Source organism: Melospiza melodia, chromosome 16 (genome assembly GCF_035770615.1).
Source record: "Melospiza melodia melodia isolate bMelMel2 chromosome 16, bMelMel2.pri, whole genome shotgun sequence".
NCBI classification, from domain to species: Eukaryota; Metazoa; Chordata; class Aves; order Passeriformes; family Passerellidae; genus Melospiza; species Melospiza melodia.
In genome coordinates this window covers 15,280,719-15,295,570 of record NC_086209.1, presented here as the reverse complement: position 1 = coordinate 15,295,570, position 14,852 = coordinate 15,280,719, and the positions used below count along the sequence as shown (strand labels likewise).

Here is a 14,852-nt window from a genome sequence, read left to right as displayed (position 1 = left end):
AGCATTAAGGTCCCTTCCAGCCCAACTACTCCATGAAATCAAGGATCAGGAACACTGATGTGGGCACTGCTCCAAAGTGGGAACATCCCTTGTTAAAAAGGTGAGAAGTGGAGACTGAGATCAGACACCTTGGCACCGGGAAGGTGAAATGCCAGTCAGCAAATTGCTGCTCAGCACATTTTTTTGGATGACTCAGCACCTCCCCTCCCTCCCCCCACCAGCGCCTCCACAATTAGTTTGACAAAACCGATGGCTTTTGATCCCATTCCCAGGCTTTGGAAGTTTTTATCCCCGTCTTGGGACACTCTCAGGGCACACATTTCACCCAGCATTGGCCAAAGAAAAAGTTTTGGCAGAAATGTGGCAGGAGGGGATTTGGTTGGAGAAAAAGCATGAGAATGATGCTCTGCACAACTCAAATATTTCAAGGATGATTTTTTTAACAGCAAAATATGATTTAATTTAGGCACAAAATCCTCCAAAGGAACACAGTGCCGTGATGTGGATCTCCACGAGCAGAGCCTGCCTGACAGAATCCCTCTCCCATCCCACAGCACACCCATCCAGAGGGATTATTTCATTTTATTGGTGGAGCCAAGGCTCCACCACTCCCCAAACCCTCTCTCACACCTCCGAGCCACTGAAGAGTCAATGAATTAAAGCAGCTCTAACAAACTCCTCATCTCGCAGCCAGCGCGGTGATGCAACACCCGGCGAGTTCTGGGACAAAGATGTGGAACTACAATGCCTCAACCTCTGCCATGAAAATCTGCCCTTCCATCCCAAATGAGTTACATATTTGGATACCCTGTGAGATAGGGAAGCGGGGCGTTATCGAGCTGCCAAATCTCACTCCTGTCATGAGGTCATTTCTGGCACGGGGCCAGGTGAGGTTTGGGCCAAAATCTCGGCGCTGACCATCGCTCCCCATCCTTCCCCCCACGCTCCTCTTCCTCCTGCCTCAGGTCAGGAAGGGGAGGGGGAATAAAATAATTTAAAAATAAAGAAAAAAGGGTCAGGAAGGGGAATATCTTTTGAGTTTAAATGAGATTGTACAATCACAACACACACAGCACTCGGCCTCTTCACTGAGAGACCTCAGCAGCTGAAGGACATTTGTGGGCTCACAGCACTGTGCTCACTGGTTCCCCCACAATGAACTCTGACCATGGTCCTCAGGAGAGAAATGTCATTGATCACATTGCTTGAATTAATTATTAAGTAATTTCAGTAATTTATGCAAGCATCACGTATATGGGATCACACTTTGGGTTTATCAGCAGCACAGCTCAGAAGGGCTCCTGGGAACCCCTCACGTACCCCAAAGCTGGACAATAACTTTCTAAATGAAGCTGTTTGCAAACCCCTCATTTCACTGCTTTAATCACGGAAGGGATGCACTCACAGCACCCCAGGACACCCAAAGTGCTTGTTGTTAGCTGCAAGGCAGAAAAATCAGCAAGAAACGGGTGAGCAGCACCACTACAAATCCCATTAATCACACGATGTCACAGGAGCCGTTCCCAACCGGAGCAGCTCGGGACACTCAGCCTTCCTTCCCCATGTCCCTACTACCAGCAACCCTTCTCTCCAACCCAACTGCTTCAATGTGCCCCAAAGAGTATTTCATCTCAAGCCTGACAGGCCAGATGTAGAATAAAGAAATAAATAATTAGCGTTACCTTATCTGGAGTCCGTCAGCTGCAGCGAGCAAGCAACGCTCGGAGCTCCGTCCGCATCCAGAGACAAATTATCTAACGCTGTAATTTATGAATGCCTCAAGTATTTGCCCTGGTATTTCATTATACGCTCGCTGGAAAGAAGAGCTCGAAAGACTAAACAGATCCAGCACGATAACACGAAAGGCACTCCAGCCGCGCGCTATTCCAAGGCAACCCAGGAATCCCAGCACGACATCAAACCGCTCGGGCTCGCTCTGTGTTGACACTGCTGGAGAGGCAGCGAGGGCAGAGCGATGACCCGAGAGCTCGGCTTCCCTCCGCTTCAACGCTGGGCTCGGATTTATTATGGGAAGCTGCGGGACCCGGGCAGCGAAGGAAGCGCAAGCCCGGCTCTCCCGGGGGCAGCCGAGGCCGGCGCGGCGGAACGGCTCTCGCTGCCAAGTGGGAGGAAGAGTTCCAAACTCGCCGCTTTATCAAAGCTATTTTTGTCCTTCCCCCTACGCACTGATAAGCGGCAAGGCGAGGACCGCCGGGGTGCCGAGGCAGGGCTTGGCATCTCCCCCGAAACCCCGCTGCGACTCCGCGGCAAAGCCACCCGGCACCTTGGGGGAGCGGGCCATCCGCTCCGGAGGCTCGGAGGGGAGGAAACTCCTTCCTCCAGCTTATCCTGCTCGCAGCGAGGTTTCGTGCCTGGAAAAAATGAGCTAAGTTTGCGAGCGGAGGCCCCAGCTCCGCTCCGGCTCTCCCAGAAGCTCCCGGGACAGGCGACCCCCGCCAAGGGCTGGGGACAGCGGCGGGGACAACCGGGAGGCTGCTGCCCACCTGTCCTGCACAGGCTGAGCAGCTGCTGAGGGGGGCATCACCCAAAGGATGATGCACCTGGGGTGGGAGAGGAGCGCAACCAGGAACACAGCGCAGGAGGAAGGAGGGGAGCGAGCGGAGGCCGTGCGGGACCGGGACCCAGTGCGCACTGTGTGCGGGGCCGAACCGTGCGGGGCTCCCCGGCAGCAGCACCCCGCGACTGGGGGCACCCCGCAAAGGCCAGGGCACAGCCGCTGCCCCCGGCCAAGTCTGCGCTGTCGGGACACACGGCGGGTCTGTCGCGACAGGGAAACTGCGAGCAGCAGGTGGAACACAGGCGGCCCCACAGCCCGTCACCCCCAGCCCAGACGAGCTCCCCCCGTACTTCAGCCCCGCACCGCGACTTGGGGCTTTCCCCCCTTTTCCCACCAAACTGCCCCGAGGGGCCGCCACGAAGCGCCCCGGGGCGCGGCCCCCGAGCGCGGAGATGGAGCCGGGGGATGGCCCCGAGCAGCGCGGAGCCCCCGCGGTCCCCCCGCCCCCCGGCCGGACCCACCTGCTGGCGCCGCTCCGCGCCCTCGGCCGCGCGCTGCGGGCGGCCCCCGGCCGGGGCTCCGGGCGCTGCCGCCGTCCCGTCCCGGCGCGGCGGGGCCGCGGGCTGCGGGCCGCGGTCGCGGCGGAGCTCGGAGCGCAGCTCCAGGTAACAGCCCAGGGTCAGGACGTGCAGCGCCAGCGACAGCGCGAAGAAGCCGAGGAAGAGCCGCCAGCTGCCGCCGCCGCCGCAGGCGCAGCCGCGGGGAGCCGGCGCCGCCGCCCTGCGCTCCGCGCCCATGGTGCGCTCGGGCGGAGCGGCGCGGAGCGGCCCCAGCGCTGCTGCTCCCGGGGCGCGCCGGGCACCGCGGGCTGCGCGGCCGGGCCGCCAGCGCCCCGCCAGGGGGCGGGGCCACCCCGCGGGGCGGGGCCGGGCCGCCGACGGGGCGGGGAGGGGCGGGGCTCGGCCGCGGCAGCGCCGCCTCAGCGTCCGGCCGGGGGGCGGGGCCTGGGCAGGGGCGGTGACACCGAGGGGCGGGGTTATGCAAATTAGAGGGCGGGTCAGATCGGGCTGGAGCCGCGCCCCGCTGCCATCACGATCCCTTATCCCTAATTCCTATCCCGTATCCCTAATTTCTATCCCTTATCCCTATCCCTGTCCCGGAACGGACAGGCGCGGTGAAGGGTGGGCCCGTGCCCAGTACGGTTCAGTCGCGCTTCCCATCCCAGTCCCAATCCCGGCCGACATCCCCATCCCTGTCCCAATCCCGGTACGGATGGAGCCGATCCCGGCCCGGTGCCCGCAGTCCCGCCAGTCGCTGTCCCCGCAGCCGGCGGAGCATTCCTGGCAGCAGGCACCAAACGCCACCGATCCCCGGGCAGGAACGGCGTTGTCACCGCTCTGCCGGGGGCACGGCCGAGCACGGGGTGTCCAGGGCTATGTGAATGTTCTCCAGCTTCTCCAGCTTTTTAAAGGTTGATTTGCACTGCTGGAAATTAATGGAAGCTGGAAAACAGCCTGGGAAAGAGTGAACCGGGGAGAGGAGTGGATTTGGAGAGGGAAGCATGGTATCAAATCACACCTGGTTCGGTTTGGAAGGACCTTAAAGCTCACCAAAAGGAATTGGCAAAGCCTGTGCTGGCTCTATTTCCAATCAGGGGGTTTAATTGATAACGAGAGGGATAATGACATGATTAAGGTGCTGTGTGATGCTCACAGGCTGCCAGGAAATTCGAATTGAGAAATTAGAGATGTTCCGAACAAACTCGAGAGGTGGCCTGAAGAGAATAGGATGTGATCTGGAAAAGTAAAAGGAAACAAGGGATTAAATAGGAGGTGGTAATGGCTGCAGAGGAGGTGGCACTGCAGAGGAGGGTTCCAGATGGTTTTGGAGGATCACATGAAGCAGAGTTGGTCAGCAGCGCTGGGACTGAGCCATCAGTCAGAGCCATCCCCAGGAAGGGCCAGCACCAGGGACTGTCACTGCTGGGAGATGTCAGAGCCATCCCCAGATCCCCAGGAAGGGCCAGCACTGGGGACTGTCACTGCTGGGAGATGTCAGAGCCATCCCCAGGAAGGGCCAGCACCGGGGACTGTCACTGCTGGGAGATGTCAGAGCCATCCCCAGGAAGGGCCAGCACTGGGGGCTGTCACCAGCACATCCCTGTGCCGGGTCCTGTGACCCCCCTGGGTGGGCTCCCAGAGCTGGGTGGTCCCTGCCAGGTCTGTGCTCCCAGATCTGGGGGCAGGGTGAGTTTCCCACCAGGCTGTCCCTTCCATGAGAAACCCTTCCAAGCCCTGGGACACAACGTCTGAGAGTTTGTGGGGTCTCCATGCCACAGATCCCAGCCAGAAAGAATTCCATGGTGGCCTTGTCCTGCCTTTGGGGAGGAGGATGACCTTTTCCAGCCCTTCCTGGCCTTGTTTTCCTGCAGTAGGTTTTTTTTTTCTTTTTTTTCCTACAAGTCCTGTGTCATAGACATGAAATTCCATGAGAGCCTCTGTTTTCATTTAAGAAAGAAATGTTTCCCTAATATTTGGGAAGAGCAAAACTGGAAGCATCAAGCGCTGCCAACCTCAACAACTGAGGAGCACAAAGCAAATAAACACAAATGAACCCTCTGCTCAAAGCCCTGTAATTATTTCAGGAACATTTATAATTATTTGAGTGCTTGGTGTTGTTACTGGTTTTCATAGAATGACAGAATACCCTGAGCTGGAAGGGACCCTCAAGGATCATCAAGACCAACTCCTGCACCACCAAGATCCTGTTTTCCAAGATGAAAATCCCAACCCCAATCCTACATCGACCTACCCACACTTGCAGCAGCCTCATCCCCTTTTCCAGAGTCACTTAGGTCACTTTGAAGGTGAATTTTAGAGGTCAGGTCAGCCTGGGGCTGGGTCAGGGGGAAGATGTGAGCTCTCCATTTCTGCCTTGATCTCACCAGGGATTTTGCCTAAATCCTCCCCTGAGGGATTTCTGCCTCCTAGAGCTGACCAGCACCCCGCTAATTAAAAAGGAATCCCATGTGATGATGGAATTAAAACATAATTAATAAGTGGATCCTCACACCCAGACCAGTTGAGCCCCACAGCCCATGGTTCCAGTTTCTGCAGGATTTTGTTTTAATTCCTCTTGTTCTGAGCATTCCCTCCTCTTCCTCTGCCATCCCTGAAAAACTTCATTGCATGGATGAAGAACCTCACAGGTTTAAGTTGTTTTTTGTCTCCTGCCTGTGCTCCAAGAGTCCTGGCCCAGGAGAAGCAGGAGCCAGAGGGTGGGGAGGCTGCAGAAGGGACAGGGATCCCTGATGCTCTGCATGGGAAGTTAAAGAGCAGTGGAGAGGGTCCTGGGGAGGGTGGGCAGAGGCTGAGAGGAGGAGAACACGCACGGGATGTGTCTGGAATGACTTTTTCTCTTGATTCCCAAACTTGCTGGGGTTTTTCCAGCATTGCCTTCCCATCCCAGCAGGATTTAACCACAGGTGGGAGGAAGCTGCTGCAGCTTAGGAGCTCTCCCTTCCTTCCCTTTGGAAGGGGTACAGCTCTGCACAGCTCAGGTGGCAGGTCTGAGTGCCCCTCTCCATGTGATTTCCACGGATCAGGGAATCTCTGAGTGATGTAAAGCAGCTTTGAGCCCATTTCCCATTTACATTTTGGCAGCAGCTGCAATTCCTGCAGCAGGCTGCAGAGTGAGTTTAACATGTGTGACCTAAAAGCTTTGGAATTCCTGACTTTCTTTTGAGGAAAGCCATCCCTTGCTCTCTCAGTGATGTTCTCAACAGCAAGAGTACAATAAAGTCTCCTAAAACCTGAAATCCTGGCACTCCAAATGCACATCCATCGGTGTTTACAAGCCCTTAGGAAGGAGAATCTTGATTTTATGGAGCCTCCATCCAGCATTGCAGTCCCAATTCCTTTTCCTCAGTGAGATCTAAGATGTTCCATCCAATCTGCTTTGCTTAAGAATGTTTTTTTTTCAGTAACTGTGAGCTCTGTCCATGCAGGAAAGATAATTGTGTCCAACTGCTTCCATAGGGGCAGGGATTGAGCAATCTGTTCATCTTAGAAGAGCAAGATGTACTAAGAAATCACATTCATGCCTTTTTTCCTAGCTCTGCCAATGACTCTTCCAAAATTTCCCCTCTCAGGGCATTGCAGTGTCTCTGATCATTGATGTCTCCTTTTCATCTTCCCCCATGAATTCTCACAATGAACACTGAGTTGCCCAGAGCAGCTGTGGCTGCCCCATCCCTGGAAGTGCCCAAGGCAAGGATGGAGGGAGCTTGAAATAACCTGGGATAGAGGAAGGTGTCCCTGCCCATGGCAGGGGATGGGATGGGCTTTTACAACAAGAGAAAAAACAAAACATCTATATTGACTCTTGCTGGGTTTATTTTCACATTTCCCCCTGCACTGCTGACTTTTGAGGAGCAGCAGCACATTGACACCTCATTTTCCTGCCTGGATCAGGCTTTGCTGTGTTTTGAAGGAAGATGAAGCCTGGCAGGCCCATGACTCCATCCCAGAGCACACAGGAGGAGGTTTGGCCAAGGAGGCCGACTTCAGCCTAAACACAACTCCTTGCAGAGGGGGCGAGGAAGATGCCGCTCTTGGTTCTGTTGTATGTTTATTTATATGTTATTTGGTGATAATGAGAACCAAATGTCCGGGATCTATTCAGTTCTTAAACTTTTATAGACTCATTGTCTCGATTTTCAACTGTGCAGCCGTCGCCGAGCCCCTGCCTCCCCCGGAATGGTGGCAGTGCCGTCGGTGACCAGGCTCAGCTGTGCTCTTACTCATCCTGGCTGGAACAATGATATTCCACACCACGTTATTCAACCTCCCCGGTGCCTCCTGGCCCCCTCACCCCCATCCCCACAGCCCGGGTCAGCGCCGGAGCCGGCCAAGGCATTGTCCTGGGGGTGCCACTCTGTGGCTGTGCTGGTGCCAGGGAAAGAGGATACGATCTGTGCCTGGAGGAGCAGACGTGATCCATGGGAGATGCTCTGCCAGGGAGCCCAGAGCCTGCTCTGCCCCTCACCAAAAGGCAGGGAAAGGAGGAGAAGGGAAAGGAGGGAGCTGTGCCCGTAGCGCTGAGCCTGACCACAGCGAGGGGGGTGGGACGCTTTCTCTGCCCCTTGGCAAGGGTTTCTCCAGCCTTCCTGGTGCCATGGTCTTGCTGGGTCGTAGGTTGGACTCTGTGATCTCTGAGGTCTTCTCCAACTCCTTGGATTCTGTGCTTTTCCAGGCCTGTTTGCCCAGGAGAACAGCTCTGGATTTGGGGCTCCTTGGGGAAAAGGTTCCACACCACAGAGCCCTGTCCAGGCGGGAAATCCCTGAAACTGAGCCCTCCCCACCCCAACCATGACTGCTTTCACAGCACAAGGGTTTGCAGCAGATTTGCCACACCCTGAGAGCCCCTTCCAGTGCTTAAAGGGGCTCCAGGAGAGCTGGAAAGGGACTTTGGACAGGGAATGGAGGGACAGGACACAGGGAACAGCTTCCCACTGCCAGAACACCATGTTGAGGGTTTCCTATACCCACAGTGCCACCACTGGTGTCCTCTCCAGGCAGGGGGAATTCTGACAGGAGAGCTCCTGGAAATCCCCTGCCACAGGTTTGTGGCCCACGTGCCCATTTCAGCTTCTTTGGCTTTTGCTTCTCTCTCTTTAGAGATTTAAATTCCGTGGATAAGGATTTGAGCCTAAAGATGCAATTTCTGCATTAAGAGAGACAAATGTAAAATGACTAAAATCCCTTGCAGATGGAGCAGGGCCACAGTTCCAGCCCCCGTATAGAATCCCAGGATGGTTTGGGACGGAAGGGACCTTAAAACTCATTCCATCCCACCCCCTGTCACGGGCAGGGACAACTTCCACCAGCCCAGGGTGCTCCAAGCCCCATCCACCCTGGCCTTGGGCACTTCCAGGGACCCAGGGGCAGCCACAGCTTCTCTGGGCACCCTGTGCCAGGGGAGAATTTCTTCCCAAAACCATATCTAACTCTGCCCCCTGTCAGGTTGAAGCCATTCCCCCTTTTCCTGCCACTCCAGACCCTTTTCCAAAGCTCATTTCTGGCCTGAACTCAAACTTTCAAGCACTTTGGGTAAAGCAAGGAGAGTCCAGCATTAAGAACTGAAGCCCTGGTTTTAAAAAGGGTAAATCCAAGGAATTCATATCAAAGCAGGAACAGTCATAAGGAGAACATATGGAAGTGTCTTTTTCTGCTCACAGTGATTGGAAACTGCATGGCCAGGCCCTGATCCAGCTACAGGACCCCACATCCGGGGCTTAGTTTCCAGGTGACCTGGGATTTCAGCGATTTCCAGCCTTGGGATTGTTAATGTGAGATGACAGCAATAACCAGGGAAGGAAAACTCCACGTGTTTGTTCTTCCCAGCATGCCAGCACTTGTGGATTTAAGTGAGGAGAAAGATCACAAGGCTCAGACAGAATATCCTCCAGAACACAGCCCTAAAGCAGCAATTTCCTCTGCAGAGCCCGTGTGAGATCAAGGCAGGATAAAGCACTCCATGTGAGCCTGGCTGAGGGGATTTGGGAAGGGGCAGGAGCCATTTGTTGGGGATGGAATAGTAAAGATTAAATTGGGTGTTACAGAGGGACCTTTCCAGAGGGAACAGCTCCAGCTCCATTTGCCTTCACCTCTCCTCCATGAGAAGACTCCTGGCTTTGGGAACGCAGCATTCCTAAGCTAAACCTGCTGATAGGAACATGTGCATTTCATCTCAGAATGAATAAAAAAATGACTGAAAAATAGCAAACCCCGTAATTTTGGTGAGGAATAATTCCCGAGCGATCAGAGGCAACGCGCTCTGGGATGGAAGGGCCCATTCCTCTGGATCAATGGGATGGAAACATCTGCTTTATCTCAAAGAGATCTGAAGAGGTAAGAGCTGACAGCTCTTTGTGGCAATCTTTGCTATCTCATTGTATATCTAAATTACATTAATTGATGTCCAACGTTGATGTTTCGGGTAATTCTCGTGGATCTCACAACCTTCTGTTTCAAATTCACAGTCTTCCACCACTCAAACTATTATTATTTTTACCAGTCCCAAGGGTGTGCTGGAGTCTCTTTGGTACAAATTAGAAAGGCTTTTATGAAAAACTCACAGTTTATGGAACAGAGGTTCCCGTTGGCTTCCTGACCCCGAGGTAGTGACAGCTCCCACCGGAGCCTCACCCACAGCAGGGGTTTTAGCACCGATCCCAACGCGGCCTGGGAGCTGACACGGGCTGAGGAACAGCAGTAATTTCCCCCAAGAGGGACAAAAAAAGCCAAATGCTGACAAGTTTATGAGTGCAAACATGCCAGGGGATCTCCTGGCAGCGAGGCTTTGCTCCAAGCCTGTGCTTGAAGGGTTTACCTGAGGCTGGTTGTTCACCTGGGCTGGGCTCTGAGCCTAGGGAAGGGATTTAGGGGAGACAGAACCCATTCTGCAAGGAACAAGAGTGGGGTAGAAATGGTCCAAAGATCCCAACCTAAATAATTATATTAAAAAAAATCCCTAAACTCAACGAGTTTTGGAGAAAAGATCAAGCAACACAGCTGAGGGAGAGAAGAGGGTGGTAGGAAGATGCTGAGACTGGAGGAAGAAGAGTCACAGAATCCCAGGATTTCCTGAGCTGGAAGGGACCCACAGGATCATCCAGGCCAAGCCCTGGCCCTGCACAGACACCCCAACAATCCCAGCCTGTGCCTGGGAGAGTTGTCCAAACTCAGCTCTGGCAGCCTTGGGGCTGTGTCCATTCCCTGGGGAGCCCTTCCAGTGTCTGACACCCTCTGGGGGAAGAACCTTCCCTAAAACCCAAGCTGAACCTGCCCTGACAGCTCCAGCCATTCCCTGGGTGCTGTCCCTGGTCACAGAGAGCAGAGATCAGAGCTGTGAGCCCTTGGAAAGGTGACACTGAGAGTGAAGGGTGAACAAGAAACCAGGGGGAGGTGGAGGCAGCAAACCCAATCCTCCCCAGCAGGCAGCAAACCCTTCCTCTTGCCCATCAAGGGCTTCTCATCACTGCAATTAAAGCTGAATTAATAACAACATGGATTTTTCAGTGGGGAAAACACAACAGTGAAACCTTGATCTTCCTCAGGTACCAAAACAGATCCAAGGCCATGATCCAAAGGAGAAACCAGGGAAAGCAGAACAAGAGAAAGAAATTACCAGTGAAAGCCATCTGGCTCACAGCATCCATGGAAATCCATACAAACCCACCTTCCACAGCCCCTCCAGGCTCTGCTGGGGCAAAGGGGGCTGGAATGAAAAATTAATTGTAAGCTGTTACTTAACACAGATTTTGAGACAAAAAGAAGAGAACAAAGAAGTCCTTCAGGCAAAAAATGTGGAAAATGACAATCATTAATAACGTCAACTCCTCGCTCCAGGATTTTCATCAGTTGGCTGAGGTGGCATCACATTGTCAAGTCACAAAAGCCATAAACACACCCAAAAAAACCTGATTGATGCCAGAAAAATAAATGCAGAACTCACTAACAACAGGAGTTCCAGTTGGAATGTATCCAGAGTGTCCAGACTTGGAAAGGCCTGAAACCATCCTGGAGTTTCCTGGTAGGTGGAAAACACCCTGAAAATGCATTCCTGAGAGGAGGAATCTTCTCTTCAGAGTTCTTAATCTCCCACGGTCAAGTGTTGGTTTGGAAAACAAGGATCTCAAGCACCATTTTAGAACCCTGTTTCTGGATTTCCATGAAGCCCAAGTTCTCCTCTCAGAACTCAGGGAGGATGGAGAAGGTGCAGGAGGTCTGAAATTGTTCAGAAACACACATTTGAAAATGGTCTTTTTCCCTTTTCGATAACCCAGAAAGCAGGAGCTGGTGTGCCATCTATTAAACTATAAATAAAGACATAAAAGAAGAATTCCTAATCCACATCCAAGAAGGGCTGGAGGTTCAAAACCCAGACCCCACCCAGGACTTCAGCATCTGGAGTGTCCCATCTCACACCTCAAAACATTCCCAGGCCTGGACTTTGATTTGGGTCTGCAGCCCTTTGTGTTGTTTTCTCGGGGGTGCAGCATTTTCCAGGCCCTTTCCAGCAGAATTCTTTCCATGCTGCCCATCACAATTTTTATGGAGTCACGAGGCAAATTTACAGCTGAGAAACTTCTCCCTGGCCCCACGCTGCCTCCCAGCTTTGATGTGCACAGCCCTATAGCCATGAAAATTCACATCCACTTAACTCAAATCCCTGCTAATCAAATCCTTGGGAGTCAGCACGTTCCTGGGTGGATTTGCAGCTGCTGCAGCAGTTTAGGCACCACATGGCCACCAAAACCCTTCCCTGGGAGCTCAGGAGTGGCATCACTGCTCCCCAAGTACCCAGGAAAATGAGAGAGAGCAGCAGGATTGCCAGGATACGTCTTGCAAACAGCACTCCCAAAGGAAAATACCCCAAACACCCTCCTGAAAAGTCTGATGCTGCATCCCAACAATGTTCACCAGCCCAAGCCCTTGCAGGAGCCTTTTATGCAGTTCCTAAAGCCCAGCTGGGGCCCAGAGCTCTCAGATTGGGGCAGTTTAGGGCACACCCAGGAGGAATCACTCTGGAACTGGGAATCACCTGAGTCTTTCTGGGGACAGCCTCCAGTGGGTGCTTTCCTGTCTGGTGGGACAAACACCTCTTCCATCCTCTCTGGGCTCCCTGTGCCAGGGCCACACAACCCTCACAGCCAGGAATTCCTTCCCAAAATCCCATCTAACCCTGCCCTCTGGCAGTGGGAAGCCATTCCCTGTGTCCTGTCCCTCCATCCCTTGTCCCCATTCCCTCTCCACCTCTCCTGGAGCTCCTTTAGGCTCTGGAAGAGGCTCTGGGGTTGCCCTGGAGCCTTCTCCTCTCCAGGTGAGCACCCCCAGCTCTCCCAGCCTGGTCCCAGAGGGGCTCCAGCTCTTGTAATCTCCTCTGGATTCACTCCAGCAGCTCCATGTCCTTCTGATTTTGGGGTTCCAGCATTTGAGGCTCTGAGTTTGGGGTTCTGGAGTGTGGTCTCAACAGGGCAGAGAGACAGAACCCCCCTTCCTGCTGCCCACACTGGGGAAGTGCAGGCCCCTCATTGTTACCCCCAGCCCCTCTCACTGTGGCCCACCAGCTCCCTAAATTCCCCCTCCTGCACCCCCAACTCTGTGCCCTGGTTCTCCAGCACAGCTGGTGCCTCCCCACTTTGCCTCCTGCACCAATCTGGTTTTTTTAAACCCTTTATTTCCATCCCCATCCGATTTCTTCCCCTTTCCTGGTTTTCTTTCCAAGCAGAGGGTTTCCAGCTCGGGATGGGGATGGCCACAGTGTAACTCCAGAGCTTTGTCCCGTGGCCTTTCCCAGCCTGGCACGCAGCGCTCAATTTGGAGCGCGGTGTCCTCGCTCTGTTCCATGCCGAGCTCTGTTGTCCAGAGGAATTAATTCCAGATTATTTGTGGGTGTGGACTTCAGCTGGGCAAAATTTGGATACCCTGGTTGAGTCATTATTGTCTGATGAATCTCTTGGTGACAGCCTTCGCCCCTATTGTTCTGAGGTGAGCCCCGTGGCAAGAAATGTGAAAGCAAGAAACAAAAGAATATAAAGAAAGGTTACGAAATCAAATTCAGTTAAGGCAGGGTTATTGTCCCTCCATCCCGCCTCTCTGGCCTCCAGTTGGGATTGGATTTGGCAGGAAAACAACCCCCATGGGACAGGGGCTGGGGTTTAGAGCAGGTTTCGGGGGGGAGCCCGTCCCCGTGGGACCCTGGTGGCCCCAGTGACACAGCAGAGACAGGGAGGAGGAGTTATCATCAATTCTTAACATTTTATTTCTTTACTGGGTTAAACAAGGAGCAGAGAAAACCTCGGCCCCAAAATACAACAGAACTGAAAGCATTACAGGTACAGAGACTATTGAACACAGAGAGTAGTAGGATAATATTTTAATACAACTGAATTATAGCATGGGATTGTGTTTTTGTTGGGTTTTTTTTGTTTGTTTTTTGTCAAACCAGTTTGGAAAATAAATGTAATAGGAACTAGTGCAAAAAAGTTCTAAACATGAAGCACAGTGTATAAAATGGCATAAGAAAACTGTCCCCTCGAGGACACAGTCACTTTCTTATGACAGAAGGGAGAAACAGAAGGGGGGTGGGAACAGAGGGAGGGTCCAGGAGGTGGAGGAGGAAAAGCTGGAAAGAAAGAGAAACCGGGCCGGGGGATTAGAAAGGATACTTTGACTTCAGCAATGTTGGTTTGTGTTTCACCACCACGCACTGTAAAGGACCTCGTTGGGGCCGGGCCGAGCTCTGTCACCACCCACATGGCACAAGCACTTGAGAAGGGTTCGGGCAGCAGCAGCCTGGGCACGGCAGGGGTCGGGGCCCACAGGTGCCCCCAAGGTCCCCAGAGGTGCCCCCAAGGCCCCGGGACACCCACGCAAGGCAGGGAGCCCCAACTCGGACACGCTCCAGAGGGAGAAGGGCACGAGGGGCTGCGCTCTCCTCCTGCTCTCCCTTCCCACATCCCTCAAGGACCAGCACTTGGAATTTGTTCCCAATTTCCACCCCCGGGCTCAGAAGGGAGCGTCTCCCTTTTGAAGGCATCCTGAGGCTGTGTCCCAAGGGGAGGCTCACAGGAGCTGGATTCAGTTTGGGTTGGAACAGAAAACCAAACCAAACCTCCCTCAGAGGGATGGCTGGGGATCCCCAGGAATTCCTGCCCGGCATCAGCATCCCTGATCCCCACGGGGAAGGTGTCCCTGCATTCCCAAGGTGTTATCAGCCAGGATTTGCTCCAGCCTGTTCCCACCATGGAGCCACCCAGCCTCCTGCCCTGGAGAAACTGGCTGGATGCTATTTTAAGGAGAGCTGGTTGGAATTCCTTACAAATTGCTATTCTCTCCCAATCTGCTGCTGCCCGTTCCAACTCTGAGAGCAGAAAAAGTGTGATTGATTTTTTTTTTTTTTTTTTTGCCTCGTTTTCTTTTTGGAAAATGAAAGGTTTTGTGGGAAAGGACTGTTCTGGATGCATTTCTCAATTTGCAAAAAAAAAAGAAAAAAAAAGAAAAAATTGGTCATAATGATCAATCTGGCTTGTTTTGACAAGTTTCAAAATTAAAAAAAATCACTGTCTGGCTCTTTCTGTCTTTTTGTTTTGCAACTTAGGCATGTCCAGTTCCCAAATACATTTAAAAATGGTAAAACCAACCCCAAATTTCATAAGCCAAACCTAATTCTTGGGGTTTTCTTGTTGAGTTTCAGTTCTCAACAAGCAGAGTTGTCGACCTTCTGGGCTGAAGAAAGATCATCCTGAAGTGCTAAAAAGGCTGGAGGG

General features: G+C 53.2%; 1 protein-coding gene across 2 annotated transcripts in view; it reads right to left on the bottom strand.

Moving 5' to 3' along the window:
* EDA (ectodysplasin A) overlaps window positions 1–3,315 on the bottom strand; it is a 60,814-nt gene extending 57,499 nt beyond the window's left edge. For both annotated transcript variants that reach the window (XM_063170772.1, XM_063170773.1), the window contains exon 1: window positions 3,040–3,315. In XM_063170772.1, the coding sequence (XP_063026842.1) occupies window positions 3,040–3,315 (276 nt within the window). The remainder of the gene's footprint in view (window positions 1–3,039) is intronic.
* Between the last annotated feature and the right edge of the window lie 11,537 nt (window positions 3,316–14,852).